This window comes from Rattus norvegicus, chromosome 1 (assembly GCF_036323735.1).
Source record: "Rattus norvegicus strain BN/NHsdMcwi chromosome 1, GRCr8, whole genome shotgun sequence".
NCBI lineage: Eukaryota > Metazoa > Chordata > Mammalia > Rodentia > Muridae > Rattus > Rattus norvegicus.
In genome coordinates, this window is record NC_086019.1 from 105,685,102 (window position 1) to 105,712,601 (window position 27,500).

Below are 27,500 nucleotides of genomic sequence, written 5' to 3' on the forward strand. Positions count from 1 at the left end.
ACCATTATAGGCTGGCCATTGTGCCCACCTGCCTTTCACGTGGGTTCTGGGGATCTAAACTTTTGTCCTGACACATGGCGTAGCAAGTGTTTTGTCCACAAAGCCATCTCCACAACCCCGAGGAGGGGTTCTTTTGAAAAAACTTAATTATGTAGCTGGGCCATAGTAGCGCACATTTTGAACCCCAGCACTAGGGAGGCAGAGGTAGATGAATCTGTTGAGTTCAAAGCCAGCCTGATCTACAAAACCAGCTTCAGAACAGCGAGTGCTACACAGAGAAACCCTGCCTTAAAAGACAAAAATCCAATTATTTAACATTTTGTATTTATTTTTTGAGAATTTCACACATATGTACAGTGTATTTTAATCATACCTACCCTCTTCTTCCCTTCTAATTCCCTCCAAATCTTTCTCAACATCCTTCCCAAATTCACGTTTCCTTTTTATCTCAGTGACCCACTGAGTCAGTGCTGTCTGAACACGCATTGGGGTATCTGTTGGAGCATGGGCTGCCTGACAGTGGCCACACCCCCAAAGGAAAATGACTCTCTCTCCCCCAACTAAGACAGAGCCGTCAACTACCAGTAGTTCCTGAGCTGGGTCTCGTCCCCCCATCTATGCAACAACATTGACTGGCTTGTCGTGTTAGGGTAACTGCGGCTTCTGTGAGTTCGTGAGGGCACTGGCTGTCAATTGTCCAGAAGGCGGCTTTCACAGTTCCCCTCCCATCCTCTTACCTTCTTTCCGGTGTCCCCCGAGTCTTCGAGGTGGTGGCTTGATGCAGATGTGCCATGTAGACATGAGCACTCACAGTCATCGCTCTCAGTAGTTGGACTGACTGTGTGTCTCTGCACTGACCATTGTCCACTGCAAAATATGCTTCCCCAGTCATGCTGCGTAGCACAGACTTCTGGGTATATAAAATATGCACTTAGAGCTCCACACTAGGGCCTATAGCCTCTCGGCTATGAGCTTGCGGCCCATGCCATTCACAGGAAGTAGCTCAGACACTTGAAAGTTGTGCTGTTCTTTCTGGCTAGCCTGGAGGGTTTGGGGGCACATGCAGGACTGCCTGCCGAAGCCTGGAGAGTAGGGCACTTATTGCAGAGTGGTGGGCCCTGTACGACTTGCTGACCCAGGAGCTGGATTGACGGCCTCTGCCATTTTAAACAGCAGGGCAGCTGCTGCTCACACCGGAGGGTTTTCCTGATTTTACTTTTCATGCTTTGGCCAGGCCCTCAAGGCAACGTTGCGGACTGTAGTTAAGCAGGTCTGCAAGAGCAGTGAGCCCTCTGGTGTCCACAGGGTGTGGGCACGGACAGCCAGGGCTCTGCTCTGCTGGGGCTGCCAGATGAGCTTTTAAAATATGTCAGCAGGCAGTGAAAACTTAGAAAATAAATACCACCCTCATGTAATGCTGTGTGTGTGGACTCTAACGCCCATTGCTTGCTGTGCGTGCCTGGGTCAGGTCCTTTTGGAAGCAGCTCCTGCACTCTGCTCAATGTACGCCTCTCTCTTCAGGTTGGGAACAATGACGTGGATGACGTAAACATCATAGTTTTCCGGCAGATCAACCAGTTTGACCTGAGTGGAAATGTAATCACTTCCTCCGAGTATCTGTCTACTTTGTGGGTAAGTCCTGGAAAAGACCCAGAGTCAAAGGGAGAGATGTTTGTCCCAGCTGGCTCTGGCTTTAGCTTGCTACAAGGGGGGCCGGCCAGACAGCCACCTGCTGCAGGTTAAGGGGTAAGCAACACCCGTCCACCTGCCTTGGGAGCTGATCATCAAATGGTGGGGGAGTCTGGTTTGGGGTGTCAAGTTGTAAGCCTGTAGTGTGGCAGATGGCAGTCGAGTCCCATGAAGGCTCAGCACAGGGGAGCGTCCTCAGAAGGACCCCGTACCGTTCATTCTCCTCGCCTGGGAACAGAGCATGGCCTGAGCCAGGCGGTCTGGGAGTTGCTTCTCTTGCTGCCTTGGCCACACATCACACTCCCATATCCCTCAGTTCTCTCCTTTAAAACCAGAACCTTGGACACACCTTTCTCCCAGCTCTGACAAAATCCACAGAAAATGTAGAGCCTTTATAAAAAGGCTGTGACCTCTGAGAGAGGGTAATAGTTTGTCCAGGGGCCTGGGCAGTATGCTTAGAACACAGTGAAAGGTTTAGCCCAGTGAGGATGTGCCTGGCCTCTGACTTGCTCTCAGTACACTTAGTTGGGCCCTGGATAGCATCTGTGTCGGCAGGTAGATAGTGTCAGGGTGCCATGAAGGTGACTGTGGGCTGAGTAGCCACACTCCTGTGGTGGGGGTATATTAGGGAGGGGGGGTGCAGAGGTGAGGATGGTACCACGGTCTGGTTCTACCTTGTTGGTGCTGGGCTAGAATTTTGGCTCAGAGTTCAAGTCACTTGAATTTTCTAGGAAAGCGAGAAATCAAAATCAGCTGAAATCACCTCCTTTTCCAAGTATCCAATGAATTAACTTTTACCTGCAAAGCTGTGCGTGGCCAAAGAGCATAGACATGGTCTGGCTCTCATAACCTCAGACGTGGTCCGGGACGGTGGCTCCCTCCTGCGTTTCCGTGCGTGGTGGAGGATGGCCACCGCTCCCGCAGATCAGTGCAGAGCTGGACCTTGCAGGAAGCTGCTGCAGATCTAAAGGCCACGGCGCACACTTGTGGTTCTGGTCACATGGGTGACCTAACTCAAGCTGGTGCCTCAGGATGAGTCGGTGTGACCCCGGGTGTGTTCAGCTCTCCAGAGCTCTGTGGAGGCACAGTGCGTTGTCCTTAGGATGGGGACATTGTTGAGGAAGTGCTCACTGCACGCCCGACATACGGAAGCTGTTCTTTTCCCTCTTTGCCACGAAGGCATTACTGACGGTTGGCCTTGCTCACACTGGAGCCTTAGGGGCGAGGATTGTATCCTGTTCAGAGGGGAGCCGCCGCCGCCTTCTTACCAGCCACATTCTCTCACTCTGACCAAGAGAGGTGCCCCATGTGCAATGAAGTTCACCTCAATATCGTAAGCTGTGCCCTTTCCTTTCTGCGCCCAGGTGAAGCTGTACAAGAGCGAGAGTCTCGACAACCCCATCCAGACAGTGTCTCTGGGTCAGTCGCTCTTCTTCCATTTCCCACCGCTGCTCCGAGATGGTGAGGTGAGCCAGGCTGGGGCACGCCACCCTTGTGCCTGAATATGGCTCCAGAAATGAGTGCCTGTCAGTCAGAAGAGAGTGGGGGCTGGAAGGAGTCTCCCAGCTCACTGTCTTTCTGTTTACAAAAGCAGTACAAATTCCTGGCAGGAGGCTTGGGAAACAACCATCAGACAGCGCCACATCCAGGACTAAGGAGTGGAGGGTGTTGATTGGCTGGCTTCCTTTGTGTCTTTTTCAGTATGTGCATGTGTGCGTGCGTGTGTACGTTGTGTATGTATGTGTCTCTCTGTGAATGTGTGTGTGTATGTGTGTTTATGTGTACAGTTTATGTTTGTGTTTGGGTATGTATATGTGCCTGTTTATGTATTTGTGTACATATATATATATATATGTTTGTGTGTGTCTGCACTTGTGTGTGTATGTATGTAGTGTATGTATATATTTGTGTGTGCCTTTGTATGTATATGTAGTGTGTCTGTGTATGTCTGTAGTGTTTCTGTGTGTGCATATGTGCCTATGTATGTGTTTGTGTATGTATATGTTTGTGTATGTGTGTGCATGTATCTGCATTTGTGTGTGTATGTAGTGTGTCTATGTATGTATGTAGTATATGTATGTGTATACATGTATATATTAAGAAGTGCAGCTATTGTACAGATTTAAAGCTGCCCCATTCTGTTTACTGTTTGCAATCAAACAGTGCTGTTCAGGGACGGTTCTGTCCTTCACCTGCTTCCGGTCATCAGCTCTTTCATTACATGCCACCCAGTCATTGCTCACAGCTCCACTGTTGGGAAGCATGGTAACTGAACCAGGGCACCCCTTACTCTTAGCGCTCCTGACTGCTGTCCTTCTTGGACTTCCTTGGCCTTGTGATGCGCTTCTTTCTCCTGTGTGGTCAGTCTCTTGCCACTGTTTTTTCCCATTTCTAAGGATAGGACCACAATCCTACATCTGTAATGGCACCCCCTTCTGTGTTTGGCAGTCACAGTGTGTCTCTAAGTTCTCCCGCTCGGCATTTTCTAAGCTCTGGTCTGGGTGTCTGTCCTCCACCCCAGAGTCGGGTGGTTTCCGGCCACTGTTGTCAGTGTCAGTTATTGACTGTCCGCTTATTTGACAGGCGTGCCAGAGAACCTGGTTTCGATGGCTTTAGTTGGGGCTATTCTCTGAGAATCTAGGATATGTTGAGCTCTCCTGGAGCTCCCTGTCATCCTGGGGGGCTGCTGCATGGTTCCCCTTTGCGTAAATGAGTGGGGGCTGTCATGGAACTTGAGGTTGTTGTCCACTGTGACCACAATCTATTTTACAATCATTACTCCTTCATTACTCCTTATCCGGGTGATAGAAGTGAACACTGCAGGCTTCCCAGGGTCACGACTTCCCAGGGTCACGGCCAGAGTGCCGGAGTTTGACGCAGACCTCCGTTTTCTAAAACCTGCCAGCTAGGGGGCCAGTTAAGTCACATCCCACCCAGAGCCACCGGAGACCCATGCCTGCTACAGCCTGAAAGTTGGTGACCATGGGTTGGGTGCACAGACCCAGAGCGGGGTTCTTTACAAACTGTGAAGTGCTGTGAATGGCTGCCACGTGTCCCCTGCTTTGCTTGAGCTTCCTGCCCTGCACCCACAGAACTACGTGGTGCTTCTGGACTCCACGCTCCCCAGGTCTCAGTACGACTACGTCCTGCCGCAAGTGTCTTTCGCTGCAGTGGGCTACCACAAACACATCACTCTGGTGTTCAGTCCCACGGTAAGTAAGAGTGGGGACATTAAACAGACCTTAGACGGAGGCTGTGGGCACAGCATCTGCTCCTGCCCACATCACTCCCCACCTCAGATTCCCCGGACACCTTCCTTCCTCTGTGCACTGGCACCTGCTCTCTGGCAACCTGTCATGCACAAGCAGAACCGCTTAGGTCGCAGGCTTGGGATCTGAGGAGGAGGGACACCATTTCCCTGTGACCTGTGGCGTTGCGGTCCTTCATTAGGACACTCCAACATGTAGCAATAACTGCAGCTTCACGGGCGATGCAGAAGACACAGGGGTGTGTAGATGTCAGCAGGCATGGATACAGTGCCACCTTGTCAATTTATCAGCCCCTGTAGTAGGCCCCTTCACTGCTCCTATCAAAACCAGTGTATTCCACGTTCAGGAGATCATTTCAGTTGCTTCTGGAAACTTGTGTGCTTTGGAACCACTGTAAACTTAACAGAGAAGTCTCTGGTGGAAGAGATAGGTTCCAGGTCCAAGCTTAGGATCATTGACCCTGAACATGGTCAGGGCTGAGAGCGGAGCCCAGAGACTGCCTTTCAAAAGAGAGGCTGTGCCATTGAGGTCGCTCAGCAGGTAAGGGCACTCACCACCCAGCCTGATGACCTGAGTGCAGACTGGGAGCTCCCATGGGTTATCCTCTGACCACACATATGGCACATGTAGACACACACACACACACACACACACACACACACACACACACACACAGTGTAAAACATTCTTTTAGATAAAGTAAAGCCTTACTTAGCAGCTCCAGTTGCTCAGTGCTTCTAGGAAAGGTAAGAATTTAGTAAATGTTTCTCTGAGATGCCTGCGGACTTCGTAGCCAGACTGTCCTTGTACAGAGGCGCCACGTGTCAGTCTGTCCAGGCTGCTGAGGAATCCACCTTAGAGCAGGTTACTTACAAGCAGCAGCCGCTCACCTGGAGATGCGCTGAGTGAATTACAGCTCCACTCCGCCCGGTCAGTCGCACCACGGGGGCTGAACCTGCTCCTCTCAGGCCGATGGCAATGACGTAAGAGGGTGCTGGCCCCATTCACACAGGATCTTCTCTCTGTGTTACTTAATCACATCTAAAAGTGGCGTCCGCAGACCCTTCTGTCAGTATGTCATGCTGACTTCAAAGGTGACAGATCTCAACAGAGGAATGTGGGGAAGACAGTGCTCATAACCACAGCAGCACCGTGTACTCCGTTCATTCCCAGGTGGTCCACAGCAGCCTGCAGCCATGAGAGCTTTTGCGTCTCTGGAGCTGACAGGGAGTTACTGAGTCACGGACGTGCAGAGCCGGGGGTGGAGCTCTGGTGGCAGAGCCCTGGTGTAGCACACATCAGTCAGGCACAGTGGCACATGCTTTTAATCTCAGCACTCAGGAGGTAGGGGCAGGAGGGTCACTGGCTCAAGGTCATCCTCAGCCAGAGTGAATTTATTTGTAAGGGGTTTGATAGCAAGGGGGTTCTTAGCTGCTGGAGTCTTCCATATGCTTCTGTTCCAGATCTGAGTCTCGGGGGTTTGGAGGACTCAGGTGATTCACACCCGCACCCCAGTTAGTTTCTTTTTGGATATCAAGGGATTCTGGGTAATCTTAGGTGCCAGTGTGGGTGGCTGAGTGGGTTGACTCTCTGGATGCAGTGGTCGATGAGTGAGAACTTACAAGGAGTCACGGCTATCCCATTGCAGAGGAAGCTACCTGAGCAAGACATCGCGCAAGGGTCCTATATTGCCCTGCCTCTGACGCTGCTGCTCCTGTTGGCAGGCTACAACCATGACAAGGTAGGGAAGCCAAGGCCCCATGGGAGGGCGGGAGTCAGGAGATAGGCCATGGGAGGTTGCTCCGGCTCACAGAAATTGTAGAAGGTTAAGGTTGGAGGGGACCAGGCAGCTTCCCACAGCTTCGTCCAGGGTTTTCACTCCAGTGATGTCATTTCTAACCCTTCAGGAGGTGTTGCCTGTAGAGAGTTACAGCCTCTGTAAAACCCCCGCTGCCAGCCTTCTGCAGGCACTGGGGCGCCCATAAGGAGATGCATGGCGCTTCCCTGGTGCTCACGGTCTCTCTCATTCTAGCTCATCCCTTTGCTGCTGCAACTGACGAGTCGTCTTCAGGGAGTCAGAGCCCTTGGCCAGGCGGCCTCTGACAGCAGTGGCCCAGAAGACATGAAGAGACAAACCAAGAAACAGAAGACCAGGCGCACGTGAGGAGGAAGGAGGCCCCGTCTCCTGTGGATGACACAGCCAGGGCTGCCACCTGCCTGGAGACAAAGGCACATGTTTACCCACTTCAGGCGGGCCCTGTGCCCTGTGACCCCTGTGTTGGTATCCTGCCTGTCTGTCCTCTCCTGGTAGCCCTGTGGTGCAATGCGACGAATGGACCCTCCTGTCACCCTGCTGAACACAATTTATTTTCTGAGTTGAAGATAATTTATTATTATTATTTTTGTCAGAGAAGTATTTAAGCCAAGCTGGTGGTGTGAGAACATAATTCTAATCTTCCACATTCGTTTGCAAGAAGAGCCCAGTAAGCATGGCGTTTGTCTGCCGTGCCCTCTGGACTTTCCCCAAACTACCCCCTGCACTCGAGGCCCATGCCGGAAGCTGCAGCAACATCTGTCCATACCAAAAGGATCTGCCAAGAGCTGGATGAATAAAGTCAGCCACTCATTTGTGGTGTTGTTTCTCTCAGATACAGTTCTTTGGGGGCTTGGCGTTGTATGGGGTGCATACAGAGCGATCATTCAGGCCCAGTGATAGAGGCAGTGGGGACTGCAGCACAGCCAACCTGTTGTGCTGGGCTCTGAAGTATTTCAGTTCTTGAGGAGGGGCTGTCTGTCTGACTGGCCACTTGACACAGACCCTCATGTGGGTTTGCTGGCTGCTCAGGGGGTGCGAACCCTGCAAGCCTTGGGAACTGATTAGGCACAGTCCATTGTTGTGGTTTGCCTTGGAGTTCTCTCTGAATTTGTAAAATAAAGGCAAGAGCTCGAGGTTTGGGCAGAGGGAGGAGTCGGGAGCGAGAGGGGAGGAGTCGGGAGCGAGAGGGGAGGAGTCAGGAGAGGGGAGGAGTCAGGGGAGGAGAAAAGAAAGAATCAGGAGAGAGTCGTCGCGGGAGAAGGAGAAGCTGGAGACCTGGCAAATAAAAGGTGCAAGGGATGAGGGATTTGGGAGCTAGGAATAGGACAGTGTAGGGTGGATCTGCCCAATCTAGATGCTAGATTGTTTTCATATTAATTGAGTTGCGTTTTCTTTGTACGGGCCGATCAGGTTGGAGAGAAAACTGCAACAAAATGGCGCCCAACGTATCCATTAGAACTCAACTAACCTGAGATAAAAGTTTACTTCCCTCTCACCCCCAGAATAGGGCTCTGATAGAGATCTAGGCAGGAGTACTGGTGGATTGGGAGTTGACTGGGTCTGAGGGGTCTACGGAGAACTGCAGAGAGGCTCCCTGCCCCAAACCCCAGACAGAGAGGTACAGCCGGGGGCATCATCTAGACTCGAGGAAAGGGATAGGAGAACCTAGAGCACAACTGCCTGTGAGGGAGTTTTCTGGCCGGCACATTGAACAGGATTCCTGAGATCACCACACGACCAAGCAAAGCCGGAGACAACCCAAAGAGGCCCCTCCCTGGGAACAAAGAATCGAGAGGACTGCACGTGTTCTGAGGCGGAGGGAGAAAAAGGTACAAAGGGCTTCGGATTAGGTACTACTTTGATGTAAGAAAGATATATAACCTTTTGATACTTAAAGATGAGAAACACAATGAATATCTTTTGGGCCTTATGGAATGATATTTTGAATGGTCTGACGGTTGTGAATTTTGAGGAAATAGACACTTTATCATTTACCGGTATTGCAATATTCACTCTTCTGATTTACTATATCTTCTCAAAAGACAGGGCCCTAAATAGCAAATTTCTAGCCTTAGAAAAGAAATTACAAGTAATGCTAGAACAGAAATTTCTGAAATTTATAGATGACTCTGAACAACAGAGAGATAAGCTTAAGTCTTGGCAACAGGAGCTAGAAGAGACGCTAGAAAAAAGAATTCGACAACTCATAGATCAAATTGAACAGCAGGGAGAGATAGAATCTGGAAGCAAAGTCTAGAGGATAACTTTCTAAAACTAGCAAATCAAAATAAGGCTGAGGCTGCAATATCAGAATTACAACATAAAGAGAAGCTAAGATTATGGAAGCAGGGCTTAGAACAGAAGATACAGGTAATTATGGAGCAACATGAACAACAGAAAGAGAAAATTAAGTCTTGGCAATGTAGCCTAGAAGGAACACTAGAATTGAAGACACAGGAAATTATAGATCAGAATAAGAGACAGAAAGATGAAAATGAAGGTGGTAGACAGGAACTAGAAAGGATGTTAGAACAGAACATACAACAGCTCACAGGTCATACTGAACAGCAGAGAGAAAGTAATGAGGTTTGGAAGCAAGACTTGGAGAATAACTTTTTAAAATTAATCAATCAAAAGATAATGGATAACTAAAAAGATAAGATTATTAGAAGTACAATATAAAGAAAAATTCAAAGTGTGGAAGCAAAGCCTTGAACAGAGAATTCAGGAACTCAAGGAACAGGGGGAAAGACAGAAGGAGAGATCTGAAGCATGGGTACAGACTTTACGAGAGGAATTTAAAATTACAACTAAAGAAAAAAACTCAGGTAGAGACAGAAGATAAAATTAGGGAAAGCCAACCTAAGGTTATTAGGAAACAAACTTTAGTCTATCCAGTTAGTGTACAACAAAGGCCTCCAGACGATGATCATCCACAGGGTTATGAAGAATTTGAACGGCAACCCATGGATGTGTTAGAATTGAGGAAATTTAAGGAAAGCGTAACTAATTTTGGAATGCACTCACCATTTGTAAAACAAATCTTGATTTCTTGGGCTATTAAAAATAGAGTAATCCCCCAAGACTGGAAAGATATGGTAAGAGCAATTCTAGAGCCTGCTGAAAATTTACAATGGATTTCGTGGTGGAGAGAAGAAGTGAGGGAGATAGCATGACAAAATAGAGCTAGGGGCAGAGAGATTTCCACAGATCAACTGCTTGGTGAAGGACACTTTGCTGAAGTAGAGGTGCAGGCTGTATATGATGAAGAAACTTTGGCACGGTGTCGATTGTCAGCCTTAAAGGCCTGGGACAAAGTCGCAGAATCAGGGAAAAGACTTGAAACATTCACTCAAGTCATACAAGGTCCTAAAGAAACCTTCCCTGACTTTTTACAAAGGCTTACCTCAGCTGTGGAAAGGAGTGTATCAGACTCAACGGCAAGAAAGGTGATAATTGAGTCTTTAGCCTTTGAAAATGCAAATACCGAATGCAGGGAAGTAATCAGACCACTGAAGGCGAGGTCCGCACCAATAGATGAGTGGATTAGATATACAGCTGATGTTGGATCTTGTTCTCCTGATACAACTGTGATAGGAGAAGCTGCCACTGGACAGCTAGAGATGACCCAAGATTTCAAATGTTTTAATTGTGGTGAGCAGGGTCATCTCAGATATTACTGCAAGAAAAACCAAAGTAATACCAAAAGGGGGACTATGCCTCCTGGAATGTGTCAAAGATGTGGCAGAGGTGGACATTTGACTAAGGAATGTAGAGCAATAACAGACAGATGGGGCCGCATCTTGCCAAAAAACTCCCAAGGGGGCCTCTCGCAGGCCCCAATGCCAGGCAGGGAGAGTTCTCTTCCTCAGAACAATTAAACGGCATGACTTCAAAAATAGATGTTCTGGGACCAGAGGAGGCTGAGGGAAGTCCTATGGACAATTCCAAAAGCCTCAAAGGGAGTGAAAAACGAATATTTTGGCAAACGTCTCTAGAGGACCAAAGGCCAAAACTAAAAATACTGGTAAACAATATTGAAATTGAAGGAATGGTTGACACTGGAGCAGATGTTACCATCATCTCTCCAAAATCTTGGCCCACTAGTTGGCCACTTCAAGGAGTGGATATGCAGTTTCAAAGTGTTGGCACTTTATCCCAAATAAAACAAAGCACCAGGTGGCTTAAATGTATAGGACCAGAAGGTCAGGTAGGAAAATTAAGGCCATATGTGGCTGATATAGCCATTAACTTATGGGGAAGAGATCTACTACAGCAGTGGAAAACTCAAATTAATATCCCCTCAGTTTCAGGGTCTGGCCCTGAAATTCATCAGGCTCCTAATAAAAACTTTAAATCAGTCAGGGAATGTTATCAAGGACAGTTAGAGACTGTCCAAGCTGTCCATAAGCAAGATACAGCAGAGGCTGACAATTTAGTGCTACCCCAAGGAACCACTGCTGTTAAGACAACAACAGCCTTGCCACTAAGGTGGCTGACTGACCAACACATCTGGATTGATCAGTGGTCTATGACAAAAGAAAAACTACAGGCATTAGAACAGCTAGTCCAGGAGCAGCTGGAGGCTCAGCATATAGAGGAGTCTACCAGCCCTTGGAATTCTCCAGTATTTGTCATTAAAAAAAGGTCTGGCAAATGGAGGGTGTTGACAGATCTCAGAGCAATTAATAAGATTATTCAGCCGATAGGTTCCCTGCAGCCTGGGAACCCACTGCCTTCTTTGTTGCCTAAGGAGTGGCCTATTATAGTGATTGACTTAAAAGGTTGTTTTTTCACTATTCCTCTACATGAGGGCAATAAGGAAAGGTTTGCCTTTTCAGTGCCTACCCTCAATAGACGTCACCCCATAAAAAGATATCAATGGAAAGTCCTGCCACAAGGAATGCTAAATAGCCCTACCTTATGTCAATATTTTGTACAGCAGCCATTGGAGATGATTCGCAAACAATTTCCCCAATCTATTATTTATCATTACATGGATGACATTTTATCGTCTGATTCAGATATAAATATCCTGGAAAGAATGTTTGATGAAGTGAAAAAAACCTTACCTTGCTGGGGATTACGAATCGCCCCTGAGAAAATACAAAGAGGGGATTCTATTAATTATCTAGGGTATAAAATAAGTCTACAAAGGATTAGGCCACAAAAGGTGCAAATCAAAAGAAATCAATTAAGGACACTTAATGATTTTCAGAAACTACTGGGAGATATTAACTGGTTGAGGCTTGTGATTGGCTTGGCCACTCAAGAGTTGAGCAATTTATTTCAAACGTTACAAGGCGATAAAGATTTAAACAGCCCAAGGAAACTATCAGCTGAGGCTGAGGAAGAGCTAGCTTTGGTAGAAAGGAAATTGCAGGACACAGATCTAGATCGTATTGATCCAAAGATGGCCTGCGTCTTAGTCATCTTACCCTCTACTCATTCCCCTACAGGAATCCTCATGCAGAGGGAAGATTATATCTTAGAATGGATATTTTTAGCACATAAACAGAGTAAGAAACTGAAAACCTACATTGAGAAGGTCTCTGAATTGATACTTAAAGGAAAATTGAGACTTCGACAATTAGTTGGAATGGATCCGGCTGAAATTGTGGTACCTTTTACTAATGCAGAAATTGCCTCTTTGTGGGTACAAAATGAACATTGGCAAAGAGCACGCAGTAACTTCTTAGGAGACATTAACAACAGATACCCTAAAAGCAAGCGACTTCAGTTCATAAAACGAACTAACTGGATCCTCCCTCGTATAATAAAGGGAACTCCAATATCTGGAGACCCTACATTTTACACTGATGCCAGTAAGTCAGGAAAGGCAGGATATAAATCAGAAAATGTAAGCAAGTTGACTGAGAGTCCCTATAAGTCAGTTCAAAAATCTGAATTGTATGCAATACTCATGGTGTTGTCAGATTTTCAAGAGCCTCTTAATATAGTAACTGACTCTCAATATGCAGAAATGGTTGTTTTACACATAGAGACTGCTGAACTTATTCAGGATTATTCTGAATTGACATCACTATTTATTCAGCTACAACAAAAGATCAGAAATAGGAGTTACCCACTATATATAACACACATAAGATCCCATACAGGTCTGCCAGGCCCTCTGGCGCAAGGTAATAATGAAATTGACCAGCTACTGATAGGAAGTGTACTAGAGGCTTCAGAATTCCATAAAAAACACCATGTTAACAGCAAAGGCTTAAAGAAAGAATTCGCTATCACTTGGCAACAAGCCAAGGAGATTGTGAGGCAATGTCCTACTTGCTCGTTATATAATCAAACTCCATTGCCTACAGGAACTAACCCTAAAGGCACCCAAAGAAATGAAATTTGGCAAATGGATGTTCTCCATTTTACAGAGTTTGGTAAGCTGAAATACATACACCATACTATAGATACATATTCAGGATTTCAATGGGCAACTGCCTTAGCGTCAGAAAAGGCCGATTCTGTAATTACACATTTGTTAGAAGTTGTGGCTATAATGGGAATACCCATACAAATTAAAACGGACAATGGTCCAGCATATATCTCTAACAAGATTAAGCGCTTCTTTGAATATTGTAATATAAAACATGTTACAGGTATACCACACAATCCTACAGGACAAGCGATTGTGGAGAGATCTAATTGAAGTCTAAAGGAGATGCTTAACAGGCAAAAAGGGGCAACAAAAACTCCCAGAGATAGGCTACATAGTGCTTTATTAACCTTAAATTTTTTAAATGCTGATGAACAAAACAGCACAGCTGCTGAAAGACATTGGATTGTGGAAAAGACTACTGAACTAAACCAGCCTGCTTATATTAAGGATATTCTGACATCAGAATGGAAAATGGGAAATGTGTTACGCTGGGGAAGGGGTTATGCCTATGTTTCTACAGGAGAAGAAAAGCTGTGGGTTCCTTCCAAGCTGATAAAGATCAGACATGACAAGGGGAGACCTCCTGAAGTCCTTGGCAACACAGAAGAAAAGGGAGACTAAGACAATCAACAAATAGGTGATGTATATATGAGGATGTTTAGGTCTCCGTGTATGAACTGGCTGAGACTAAAATGTCTATAAACAGCCAGTAACATTTTGAGTACGAATTTCTCATAACTTGTTATTACATGCATCCTGTAAAATGGCATGTATTACAAAATTATGTTACGGTTTGATTATATGATCAAACTAACCTGAAGAAAGGCAGTCACCTTTCTTTGTTGATCTTTATTAACTAAGCTGTGCACCCTGCTTACTCCATGTGGATGCGCTTACAGAACTATATGATGCTTGTAAAGTTTGTGTGCTGCAGGATGAAAGAAGAGAAAGACAGCCCTGAAATGATCCACACTCTGGGATGCTGAGATTCCGGGACCTTCCAGTCCAGCTTCGTGTTTGATTCTCCCTCAATGACACTGAAGCTGCTTCATTTAAAGACTTGCTTTCAGAACTTTTCCAGAATGGCCAGCTTACTTATCCAGCCCTTCAGACTGTCATAGTCAAGAGGTCAGCTAAGCGATGAACTTTCTCAGCACAGAGTGACTGGCAGGCAAATCCCGGCTAGCTCTACTTCGACAAAGCCAACTCTTCCTAATTCCCCTTGGGCCCCAGAAGGGAATTCTTCGCCCCAATTCAGCTGGAAGCAGACGAGGAAGATCGTCATCCCAGTTCCTTATGTTGGCGTGGATGGTTCTGGTTATTCTAAGAACTGTGGATATGTTTTCTTTTAAGGGATACTATACAAATGTAGCTTTGGGCAGGGGGAACTAGAGAATGTAAACTCAGGGATTGCTACCTAGTAATACATAGAAGTTAGAGAAATAGACAAACAGGGATAGATTAGCAAACTTACTCTCAAACAAAATTTTACAGCTATATCTTACATTGATAGAAATGTTTGTAATTGATACAAAGTTGAAGCTGCAATCTTTTCATTGGTATAGAATGCATTTTACACAAATGCGAGGTTTTCATTGGTATACTTTCTTATTGATTTATAATTGAGATTAATATTGCTACTTTAACATAAGCATTGTGCCTCCACTATGCATCTAAGAATACAAGTCTTAGACCCAGTCCTATAACTCTATTATACATTATTTTTAGTTGATTAACCAGTACCAGCTAAAGGCCAGATAGCAAAGTCATGGTTCTGAGTCAGTTTAGATGGGTTTTGGAAATACTTTGATTAGAGAGGGCCAACGGTATTCTATGCTTAACAGTTCAGAAATGCCTATGTAGATAGGAAATCTTCAAGGGCATCAGAAGTCCACAGAATAACCCGTTTATGGACATTTCTTCGTCTAGATCATTTGACTAGAGACCTGTCTGCCCCTGACAGGACCCCTTAGACTCGAAGAAGAAATTGAGCATCAATGGAGTTGCTCAAATCGTGGTGACACAGCCACTGAGCAAAATTGCTTCAATTAATCTACAGACAAAACACTGTCCAGAAAAGGACAAATTATGCAGAATAGTCGACTGATAATCTCTGCCAAGGCAGGGTGATCAGCCCTTCATAATCTGCATTACAAAGGTCTGTCAGATGATCCTGGGCCAGAAGGCTGAAGACTGATGCTCCGACATATTAAGGAATAGGGGGACTGTCCAGGTGATTAGCAGTCTCTATAAATTGGCTAAGCTTGGAAGCCATGTTTTCAGGTAATATTAATCATTCTTGAATTTCTGATGTGGTTGGAGACTGGTAGTCTCATAGACAACCCAAGCGGTTTAGTATTGAGAAAGATGATAAATCTGTTAGGGTGTTTTTCAGGTGGCATAGGATCTAGAACCAGGATATAGTCAGGTATAGTTTTACTATAGATGACATGGTTAATGAACAAAATTGATGGACTGGGTGATGAGTGTATTGTTGGTTTTATAAATTGCAGAATGGTAATAATAATACTTAGTTCACATCGAAAGACCCCCTCCCAGAAAGAGAATTGTACAAGCCCAAGGCCCTCAACTATAGAAATAAAAAGTAAGTTTTTAGATACACAGACTCAGAACTAAAATAAGCCTGGAAAAGTTCAGATGTGTCCAAGCTTTGTGGGACAAGCTGACCCATCATTTAGACGAAACAGACCATAAAAGAAAACAAAATACAGAAACCAGTCTAAATTATTGATATTGCTTTATGGGCCACCTAACAAGAGATAAGCCCCTAGCCCCTGACATTCCGGACGCCCCAACCTACACGTATTCTCTTGCTGTGTGACAACCTCATTTGAATAGCCAATTGGGTGTAACCATACATCCGCGCCTCACTTAAATCCACCAACCATACATCTGCTTCTGTAAGCCTGCTTCTGCTCCCCAATACCCTATAAAAACCCGTCCCTGGTTCTGCTAGGTGCGCCAGTCTTCCGAATTGACTGGGATGCCCACAGATACCTGTATATCCTGATCAATAAAAATCCTCTTACAGATTACATCCTGTGGACTCGGACTGGTCATTGGGCTCGAAGATCTCCCTCCTGAGAGAAGATTCTCTCTGAGAGTCTTACAACATATGTATAGGGAAAAGGTTTTTTAACTAGACAAAAAGGGGGAAATTGTCGCGCCCACCTCGGCTGGCAAGGAAGACGCAACACGGTTGGATTCTTCTCAACAGCCTTTACTGCAGGACACCTTCATTTGTGGTGGCGGCAGCAGCCAGCCCTAAGTGTTACAGCTCCAAGTGTTACAGCTTCAAATGTTACCGCGCCAAGCGGCAAAGCCGCTCGCCTTATATACACAACAATATGCTAATATTCTTTCAGGGATTGGTGGGACACGAGTCACCCCACTGTCATCCCAGCTACTCGTCCTCCAGAGATTGGCGCGACATGAACCTCCATTAGCATAGTACCGCCCCACCCAGACTGACAGGTCAGGTGCAAAACCCCACTCATGCGCAGTACTGTTGTTCACCACAGGAGGGCGCCAGATTCACCTCATTATCATACAGCTGCCCTGACAGGGGACAAGCCTGCCCATGCGCGGTAAGTTATTCACATTCGGACGGGGCTGGCTGTCGGCGCCATCTTTACTTCGCCTCGCCGTTCCCTACAGGAAATGTTGTGGTTTGCCTTGGAGTTCTCTCTGAATTTGTAAAATAAAGGCAAGAGCTCGAGATTTGGGCAGAGGGAGGAGTCGGGAGCGAGAGGGGAGGAGTCAGGAGAGGGGAGGAGTCAGGGGAGGAGAAAAGAAAGAATCAGGAGAGAGTCGTCGCGGGAGAAGGAGAAGCTGGAGACCTGGCAAATAAAAGGTACAAGGGTGAGGGATTTGGGAGCTAGGAATAGGACAGTGTAGGGTGGATCTGCCCAATCTAGATGCTAGATTGTTTTCATATTAATTGAGTTGCGTTTTCTTTGTACGGGCCGTTTTCTTTCTACGTATGTGATGAACTGGGCAAGGGAAGCATCTCTCTTTGGGGAGGAGGCTCAAGAGAGGAAGACAAAACTCCATGGCAGAAAACAATTTCTCTCAAGCAAATTATTTCCAAGTTAAACACCAAGAGGACCAAGTAGACAAGGTGTCCTATACACGATTTCCAGATGCCTGATACTTTCAGTGTCCCGCCCAACCTCGACCAGCAAGGAAGACACGACGAGCGAAGATCTTCAAGCAATTTTACTCAGGAATCTTGATACAATCTTTGGACCCCGGGGAACCCCCACACCACACTTAAATAGCTAGCGCTGGCCTATCCTAGCAAGCCACGTGGGTCATGCAGATAGGCTGTCACTATGCGGAAGCTAGCAGGCCCGCAGGCATAGCCAAATAAGAACTTGTTTACTACCATTGGGAGGGTGGAAGGTGGAAACCAGCGCCATCTTTGAGGCGCGGCACGTCGCAGCTCCCTACATTTCAGTATCTGGCTCAAACTGCAGCTTAACCTTAGCTGCTTCCAGTTTGAGGTGGACTGTTTGATCCCACCTCCCAGTGGAGTTCTAGAGCAGCCTCTAGGGCCTGTGGCCTGTGACAACTAGCACAGAAACCCCCAAACAAGTTGGTCTCACCTGGCCTGAGACCACCAGTGAGGGGGACTCTAACTCCCCTCTGAAGGGACTTGAACCCCTCAGACAGCGGACGCGGACAACACAAGACAACATGAAACAAAGACGAGACAGCATGATTCGAGACAAAACTGAAAGGAACACAGAACACAGATTGCTTGAGCTTACCTCCGATCTCTTGGCCAGTTGTGGTCTGGGGGAGCGCAGTTCCTAGCCAATGCTCTAAAATGTTGTAAGACCCCAAAGTGAAACTTTATTTCTTCAGAAGCATGGAAAAGTGAGGATGTTCTGTTGATTTAGAGCGCTGACCTCCAGTGACATAAGCAAGGTCCCCCCCCTGGCCAGCTTCCATCCTTGCCCCGCCCTCCCCGCTTCCCCCCTCCCCCTCATCAGGATCAGGAAAGGGGGGGTGAGAAGGAAGTGTTGCGGGGGAGGTGGAGTACAGGAGACCTGAGGGTTGGTTGCATCAAGAGCAAACGGAGGAGAGAGAAAAATCTCTTTTTAAAATCTCCTTTTAACCTGATACTCTGAATCAGGTCAGCCTCCACCCAGCTTTTTGTTCCGCTCATCTCGAGACTTAAGGTAGTTTTGATGTTAAGGTCCTGTTCCCCAACTGGTTCTTGCTGAGCAGAACTTACATATTTCTGAAGCAGAATTTACGTAGTTCCTGAGCTCCACCTAGAATATGGACGCACTCAGAAGCGGAGTTCGGAACAGCCAAAGTAGAGGCGGCATCAGCAGAAACCCATGGTAGGAAACTGGCAAAGCATCGGTGGTAGGCGTTCAGTCCTAGGCGCTGCAGTTCCAGATGTTTCCAGGTCGATCCAGATCCCTGGTGACTTCAGCCTCAACCCCAGACATATGGGCTCTATGGCTATAAGCTGAGGCAGAAGGGTTATATCTGTGGAGCTGGCCCTGGGGAAGGCCAACATCCCCCTAACCCCTCCCCCTTCTATATGGGTGTTCCCCTCCCCATCTCCCCCCACTACTGCCCTCTCCCCAACAATCACGTTCACTGGGGTTTCAGTCTTGGCGGGACCAAGGGCTTCCCCTTCCACTGGTGCTCTTACTAGGCTATTCATTGTTACCTATGAGGTTGGAGCCCAGGGTCAGTCCATGTATAGTCTTTGGGTAGTGGCTTAGTCCCTGGAAGCTCTGGTTGGTGGGCATTGTTGTTCATATGGGGTCTCGAGCCCCTTCAAGCTCTTTCAGTCCTTTCTCTAATTCCTTCAACAGGGGTCCTGTTCTCAGTTCAGTGGTTTAATGATGACATTTGCCTATGTATTTGCTGTATTCTGGCTGTGTCTCTCAGGAGAGATCTACATCTGGTTCCTGTCTGCCTGCACTTCTTTGCTTCATCCATCTTATCTAGTTTGCTGGCTGTAAATGTATGGGCCACATGTGGGGCAGGCTCTGAATGGGTGTTCCTTCTGCCTCTGTTCTAAACTTTGCCTCCCTATTCCCTCTCAAGGGTATTCTTGTTCCCCTTTTAAAGAAGGAGTGAAGCATTCACATTTTGGTCATCCTTCTTGAATTTCATGTGTTCTGTGCATCTAGGGTAATTTGAGCATTTGGGCTAATATCCACTTATCAATGAGTGCATACCATGTGTGTTTTTCTGTGATTTGGTTACCTCACTCAGGATGATATTTTCCAGTTCCATCCATTTGCCTATGAATTTCATAAAGTCATTGTTTTTGATAGCTGAGTAATAATGTTCCATTGTGTAGATGATCACATTTTCTGTATCCCTTCCTCTGTTGAAGGGCATCTGGTTCTTTCTAGCTTCTGGCTATTATAAATAAGGCTGCTATGAACATAGTGGAGCTTGTGTCTTTGTTATATGTTGGGGCATCTTTTGGGTATATGCCCAAGAGAGGTATAGCTGGGACCTCAGGTAGTTCAATGTCCAATTTTCTAAGGAACGTCCAGACTGATTTCCAGAATGGTTATACCAGTCTGCAATCCCACCAACAATGGAGGAGTGTTCCTCTTTCTCCACATCCTCGCCAGCATCTGCTGTCACCTGAGTTTTTGATCTTAGCCATTCTCACTGGTGTGAGGTGAAATCTCAGGGTTGTTTTGATTTGCATTTCCCTTATGACTAAAGATGTTGAACATTTCTTTAGGTGTTTCTCAGCCATTCGGCATTCCTCAGCTGTGAATTCTTTGTTTAGCTCTGAACCCCATTTTTTAATAGGGTTATTTGTCTCCCTGCAGTCTAACTTCTTGAGTTCTTTGTATATTTTGGATATAAGCCCTCTATCAGTTGTAGGATTGGTAAAGATCTTTTCCCAATCTGTGGGTTGCTGTTTTGTCCTAACAACAGTGTCCTTTGCCTTACAGAAGCTTTGCAGTTTTATGAAATCCCATTTGTTGATTCTTTATCCTAGAGCATAAGCCATTGGTGTTTTGTTCAGGAACTTTTCTCCAGTGCCCATGTGTTTGAGATTCTTCCCCACTTTTTCTTCTATTAGTTTGAGTGTATCTAGTTTGATGTGGAGGTCCTTTATCCACTTGGACTTAAGCTTTGTACAGGGTGGTAAGAATGGATCGATCTGCATTCTTCTACATGCTGACCTCCAGTTGAACCAGCACCATTTGCTGAAAATGCTATCTTTTTTCCATTGGATGGTTTTGGCTCCTTTGTCAAAAATCAAGTGACCATAGGTGTGTGGGTTCATTTCTGGGTCTTCAATTCTATTCCATTGGTCTATCTGTCTGTCCCTGTACCAATACCATGCAGTTTTTATCACTATTGCTCTGTAATACTGCTTGAATTCAGGGATAGTGATTCCCCCAGAAGTTTTTTTTTATTGTTGAGGATAGTTTTAGCTATCCTGGGTTTTTTGTTATTCCAGATGAATTTAGAAATTGTTCTGTCTAACTCTCTGAAGAATTGGGTTGGTAGATTTGGTAGACGATGTATGCCCCTGGTTTCCCCAGGAAGGAACAATTGATCAGAAAAGGTGGCTCAGAGTTGGAGATTGTTTTAAAGACTGTTATGAGGTTCTCGGTCCTGAGAAAATTCAGGACCTTCAGTTATTGGTCTCATATTAATGACATCCTTAGAACTACCCCTGAGTGGCCAGACCTTCAGCACTTGTTCACAGAAGGGGAGCGTTCGTTGAGAGAAAGTTCGTTGAGGGAGCTTGCCTCCCTCCCCTCACACACTGACCCTATCTGGGGAAAGGAGTCAGTCTCTGGCATTAAGTCACTATTAACATGGAGAGTGCCTTTGATCCTATCCCTGCTAGATCTACATCCGATGTGAAGACTGTACCCAATGCCCCACCCAAAACATCATAATACCAACCCAGTAAGTGACTTTATCCTTCTCTTCAAAATGTAGGCAATGATGGTGTTTTACAGCCCCCCCCCTCACAGGATGAGGCTAAATTAAAGGAGGGAGCTGCTCGCTTTGAGTCAAAAGAGGCCACTATCCTGCTGGCCACAGCCAGAGCTGGTACCCACTTTCCATCATTCTTTCCCCCTCCGCCTTATGGCACTTTAGATGCAGTCCTTGATTCACCCCCTGTCTCAGATGCTTGTCGCCAGCTGATCAATGATGTAGCATTGCTGAGACACCTGGTAGAGACTAGAACAGGTACAGTTACTTAAAACCCTTCAAGATTTAGAGGCAGCATTGACAGAGCTGACACCCTCACATCGTCCCCGGCTTAAAGCCAACAGATCAGGGTAAAAATCAAGAAAAGAAGCATAAAGTTTTAGCCTTTCCTCTCTTGCTACAGAGTGGGGCTAAAGTCCTTAGAGACCCCTCCACCCCAGGTACCCTGGAGGAATAGGAGGGTCGAGCTACAGACGATGATTCTAAGGAAGAGGCGGAATGTCACCCCGACTCACAGGAGCTGGGAGTCGCCCCCGCAGCAGCTAGCTCTGGGTCCTGCGCAGTTCGTGCTGTGCCAAATCCTTCACACTATCACTACCAGCCCCTAGATTTCAAAATATTAGAAAAACTCAAAACAGCGGTATCAAATTATGGCCCTGTAGCTCCCTTTACGTTGGCACTCTTAGAATCCTCTACTGAGGGATGGCTCGCGCCAAGACAGTTTTCGTACTTCGCCTAAGCTGTGCTCTCAGGTGGTGACTTTGTGCTTTGGAAGTCAGAAATGGCTGTGGCCGCAAAAGAAATTGAAATGAAAAATCATGCATGTCCCGATACCAGGTCATGGACAGCAAAAAAGATCCTTGGTGAACCGCTGGATTAATATTCAGATGCTATTTTCTCCTGATCTTTTGACTCAAGTCTGCCAGGCATGCCTAGCAGCCTGGAAAAGACTGCCTCCCAAGTCTGGCTTCTCTTCTGAGATCACTAAGGTACTCGAGTGAGCTGACAAACCATTCATATCTTTTGTCAGCCGTTTGACCAAGACAGCAGAGTATTTATTTGGTGTCCAAGAGAATGAAAATACCTTTATTAAACAGCTAGCATTTGAAAATGCCAATCCCACTTGCCAGGATATTCTCAAACACCACCGGTCAAAGGCTCTGGTGGAGTATGTACGCCTCTGTGCAGGGGCAGGAAAAATCCATGAGATTGGTTTAGCTATCGGAGCTGCTCTTCAAAGAGCGGGCTTAAATAATTCTCAAAAAAACCTGCTTTAGCTGCAAACAAGTTGGTCATTTCCTGTGAGAATGCCCCCACCCTCGCCAAAATAGAAGACCTCCAACTGAGGGACAAGGGAAGACTCCCCCAATGTGGTGTCTGCCCAACTACTTTGTGCCCCCTCTGCCTTAGAGGTCGACATGGGGCTAGCGAATGCTGATCCAAAACTGACAGCCAAGTGTGCCCTCTGCTGCCATGGCACTTGGGAAACTTCTCACAGGGGCAGCCTCCGGCCCCCTCTTTCAGGACAGGCCCTGGGGCAATAGGGTTTGTCCCTCAGCAAGTCAGCCACCCCTCACCCAATCAATTGCCCATCTCTGGTGAGCCACAAAGAACAGTTCAGGACTGGACCTCTGTGCCTCCACCAGTACAATATTAACACCCGAGGAAGGTACCTAGGCCATATCCACAGGCGTTCCTGGACCCTTACCCCCAAATACTCTTGGCATGATTTTAGGTAGAGCTTCCCTCTCCCTGAAAGGACTCCAGATCACACCTGGGGTTATAGACCCTGACCACCAGGGAGAAATCCGGATCCTGGCCAGTGCCACAAGTGGCCCGATACTTATACCCACACAACAAGCCATTGTACAACTGTTGTTACTCCCCAAGCTGCCAGTCAAAAATCCACATCATAAAGATGCCAGAGCCCCAGGAGAACGAGGAATATCTGAGGTGTTTTGGGCCCAGAAGATATCCGCTTCTCGACCTATGCTTACTTTGAGTCTGAACAGAAAAACCTTCCAACGACTTTTAGACTCAGCGGCTGCTGCCACAGTTATTTCTGACAGGTTCTGCCAGCTGCCTGGCCATTAACTGACTCAGCTACCCACCTACAAGGAATTGGACACTCTAAAAATCCACAAGTTAGTGCTCAGACCATTAAGTGGACAGATCCAGAAGGAAATTCAGGAACTCTGATTCCCTATGTAATACCTGACTTGCCCATTAACCTCTGAGGGAGAGACATCCTTTCCCAGATGAATGTTATTATGTGTAGCCCTAACGAGGCAGTTGCAAAGCAGATGTTGGCCCAGGGATTCCTCCTGGACAAGGATTGGGAAAACAGGCACAGGGCATTAAAGAACCGTTGGCTGTGACACAAAAGTTAGATGGAAGAGGCTCGGGATCCCCGCCTTCACATTTTCCCTAGCAGCCGGTCATGCCTGCTCCCCAGGCTCATACAGAGGATATCTCTCATGCAGAGAAGATCTCTTGGAGAGATAATATCCCAGTCTGGGTGGATCAGTGGCCGCTAACTCAGGAAAAACTGGCTGCCGCTAGGCAGTTAGTGCAGGAACAGTTAGCAGCTGGCCACATTGAGCCATCCTCTTCCCCCTGGAACAGCCCAATTTTTGTCATTAGGAAAAAATCTGGCAAATGGAAGCTCTTATAGGATCTTCACATGGTAAATAAAGTTATGATACCCGTGGGAGCACTGCAACCTGGTCTTCCTTCTCCTGCTGCCATGCCTGCTAAGCTCTTTAAAATTATTATTGATTTAAAAGATTGCTTCTTTACCATACCTCTTCACCCAGAAGATTGTCACCATTTTGCATTTAGCATTCCCCAGGTTAATTTCCAGGGGCCCGTGGACCACTTTTACTGGCGGGTCCTTCCTCAGGGCATGGCCAACAGCCCTACCCTGGCTCAAAAATATGTAGTCCAGGTAATCCAGCCCATCAGGAGGGCTTGGCCACAGATTTCTCTCCTTCACTACATGGATGATATATTATTGGGAGCTCTTGACAAGCAACAAACCTTTTCATGTTTTCAACAACTTCAAGAGGCACTCGGCTCCCAGGGGCTTAAAGTTGCCCCTGAAAAGATTCAAATACGAGACCCATATTTCTGTCTGGGGTATGAGCTCGAGTTAGAAAAGATCTGTACTCCCAGAGTTGAATTCAGCTTTCATCCCTTAAAACTCTACATGGTTTTCAACATTTACTTGGAAACCTCCAATTTATCTGCCCTTATCTAAACATTCCCCGCTGAGGCTCTAGTCCCTCTTAATGATCTTCTTTCAGGAGATTCTCATCCCTTGTTCCTCCAAGCCCTCACCCCCCCAGGCCGCCTTGGCACTACAGCGGATAGGTCAGGCTATTTCTTCTCAGACCTCATCCCAGATGCATTATGCTTCCCCCTGTATTTTATTGTCTGTGCTACTGCACATACCCCAGTGGGAGTCATTTGGCAACAACCCCAGGCTCCAAAAGAAAAAGGACGCCCTCTATTTTGGGTATAACTTTCCTCCAATCCAAACAAGGTTTTGGCCACCGATTACTCCCCATCTGCTGCCTTAATTACAAAAGGAAGAAAAATGTCTAGACAGTATTTTGGAAAAGACCCTGACATTATCATTGTCCCCTATACTTCAGAGCAGGTTGACTGGCGACTTCAGTCCAATGACGATTGGGCCATAGCTTGTGCCTCCTTTGCAGGAACCATAGATAATCATTATCCAAATGACACCCTTATACATCCCATAAAAATACACTCATTGACCTTTCCTAACGTTACCTCCCAAACCCCGTTATATGAAGGTACCTTGGTATTCACAGATGGTTCCTCAACCAAAGCAAAGGCGGGTAGAGCAAAAACTACAGGAACAGCAATGCACTAGGCGTCTCAGAGGTCTTAAGGTCCAACGGGCTGTGTTGTGAATTAGAGAGAGCAAACTTCCTTACGTAGCCATGAAATGATTTGAAAACATGCATGGATATAACTGTAGGAAGAGCAGTGATAAAGGCACCTTGTTCCAGGTGTCGGATAATAATAAGCAGGCCTATAATAATAATAATAAAATTATAACAATAACAATAATAATAGTAACAATAATGCCTATCTCATGCAGCAGGAATTTAGGCCTTGAGAATTAAATAGAGGGAGAGCCTGGAAATAGGCTCATCCAGTAAGTGGACAGAGATATTAAATAAGTCACTGAGGCCTTGATCTCATGGAAGGTCGGGACAGGGGATAGTAGTAGCACCATCTTAACAAATAATATTTGTTCCTCGTGTCTTCTTCTCCCTGGTGCTAAGGTTAGAGGCCTGCATCACCTCACCTCACAGGGCACTGCTCACTAAGCAAGCACTGCCAACTGAGCTCAGTCCTCCTCGAGGTGCACAGTGCAGAGAAGGCACAGGAGTATGACGTCCAATCTTTTCCCTGAAGGCCTAAAGCTAATTCCTCATCAGACACCTTCAAAGTCCCCATCTCAAATGACAAACGACAGAGGCACATGTCCAAGCCCGCTCACATGTCTCTTCAAAGTGTCTCTTGTCTTTCTGTTAAATAAACTCATTGACTGCTTCTGAACTGTTTTCTGTGACAGGTTTCGAGGTCCAGGTGCATCTCTGTGTGACCCACCGTGCTCTAAGACGACCTCCACAGCTGCCCTGCTCAACCAGTGGAACTGCGTATCCAGCTGCTCATAACAAGATGGCTTCACAGAGCTGCCAGAGGGGCCCGGAGAATGCACACATGCACCCCAAGGGACCATGTTGTTCTGCTCTCTGCTTTCTGTGTAGCCTGGGCTCTTCACCACATGGCAGCAGCCTAGGACCACTCAGGAAATGTGGAAGACGGAGCAAGCCAGTCCAATCCAGCCCGGAGGGCTCACGAGTGGCAGAGTGGCCCGATGGCTTGCTGAGTTTACTGTTGCTTCTGTGGAGCCTGCTGCCCTCAGCAGGTAGGATGCAGATGGATGCAGATGGAATGGGAAGGAAGAAGGACAGGCTGCTGTAGCTCCTGCCGTCCCTGGTGGGCTCTGCTGGGTTCCCACTTACTGTGGTTGTGGCTCTGTCACCCAGCCTGCACTATGAGGGCTTTTGTGCATAGAGCAGAAGACTGAGTGATGGCTCAGTCAGGCTTTGAAGACCTACTGTGTGCCTTTTGCCTTGACTGTAGACCTTTCGGTGCTTTGCTTCTTCACCCATGATGTGGGAACCAGGGGGAAAGTTGGAGAAAAACTATGTCACTCAGGCATCTGTACTAATGTTTTTGCAGAGGTGGGAGGGAAGGTTTTCGTCTCATGGGAACATTCTAAGGAAATTAGTTTTGTAGCCTGGGAATCTAAGTTAAGGGTCTGTCTGTTTTAACTCTAGGATAGTTTTCTGTTCTGTCATCATGGCAGACAGAGCTCTCTTGTAGCTTACAATCTAGTTGATGTCTCTAATCCCAGTCAGAGGGCTCCAACCTCATGCCATCATCATCCCCCAGAGTCCTCACTTCTAAACACTGACTCAGTTGGGGTTCAGCATTAACCTATGAATTTGGGAAGGATAGAACTCTATCCTCAGCACATCCCCAAACATGTTCATGGACTGAAAATGTAACAAGCTTATAATATCCCTAAATTGGTCTATGGACTCATAGGTGAGAACCTAGCAGACTTCTTTGTAGAAATTGATCATTTGGGGCTGCTGAGGTGACTTGACAAATTAAACCTAATGACCTGAGATTGATCCCTGAAGCCCTAATGGTTTAAGGAAAGATCTTATTTCCACAAGTGTCCCCTGCCTCTACAGAGATGCCACAGGCCCATGTGTGTTCTCTCTCTCTCTCTTTCTCTCTCTCTCTCTCTCTCTCTCTCTCTCTCTCTCTCTCTCTCTCTCCCTCCCTCCCTCCCTCCCTCCCTCCCTCGGTCCCTCCCTCCCTCATTAATATATTCAATACATATAAATTTTTGTTAAAATTTTTATGTTATTTTAAAATGCACATAGACCCCTAATAGCTAAAGGAATTGTGTAAAGAAAAGATAGGCCTAGGGGATCTATCTGGGATAACATGGTAAGAGCTTTTCTGAGCTGTTCAAGGCTGTATAACAAGGGCTATTCATTACATTCCCAAGCCTGAGTACCATGAGCCTCCTATAACTGAGTTCTCATATTGCCTTAGGTGGACTGGAATTGGAGATGGCAGGAACCACTCAGATAGTATTCCTACATGAAGATGTCACCATACCCTGCAAAATCCTTGGCTCCCTGCACCTCGACCTCAGTATTGTGGGAGTCATCTGGTCTTTGAAGAAGGACGGGGATGAATCTGAGGTGTTTAAGTTTTATGGAGATCAACTAGA

The 27,500-nt window shown here is 46.6% G+C and overlaps 2 protein-coding genes across 4 annotated transcripts in view; both read left to right on the forward strand.

Moving 5' to 3' along the window:
• The window catches only part of Nomo1 (Nodal modulator 1), a 50,842-nt gene extending 43,235 nt beyond the window's left edge, over positions 1-7,607 (forward strand). The window contains exons 27-31 of one of the 2 annotated variants that reach the window (XM_006229108.5): positions 1,522-1,632; positions 3,054-3,155; positions 4,782-4,901; positions 6,559-6,699; positions 6,991-7,607. In XM_006229108.5, the coding sequence (XP_006229170.1) occupies positions 1,522-1,632; positions 3,054-3,155; positions 4,782-4,901; positions 6,559-6,699; positions 6,991-7,122 (606 nt within the window). In that variant the 3' untranslated portion in view covers positions 7,123-7,607. The remainder of the gene's footprint in view (positions 1-1,521; positions 1,633-3,053; positions 3,156-4,781; positions 4,902-6,558; positions 6,700-6,990) is intronic. The other variant, NM_001108484.1, reaches the window with a different exon arrangement.
• A 9,244-nt stretch (positions 7,608-16,851) lies between these two features.
• Ncr3lg1 (natural killer cell cytotoxicity receptor 3 ligand 1) overlaps positions 16,852-27,500 on the forward strand; it is a 16,299-nt gene continuing 5,650 nt past the window's right edge. For both annotated transcript variants that reach the window (XM_017590129.3, XM_039100956.2), the window contains exons 1-3: positions 16,852-17,042; positions 25,755-26,111; positions 27,320-27,500. The exon at positions 27,320-27,500 is cut by the window's right edge and continues 161 nt beyond it. In XM_017590129.3, coding sequence (XP_017445618.1) covers positions 25,862-26,111; positions 27,320-27,500 — 431 coding nt within the window. In that variant the 5' untranslated portion in view covers positions 16,852-17,042; positions 25,755-25,861. The remainder of the gene's footprint in view (positions 17,043-25,754; positions 26,112-27,319) is intronic.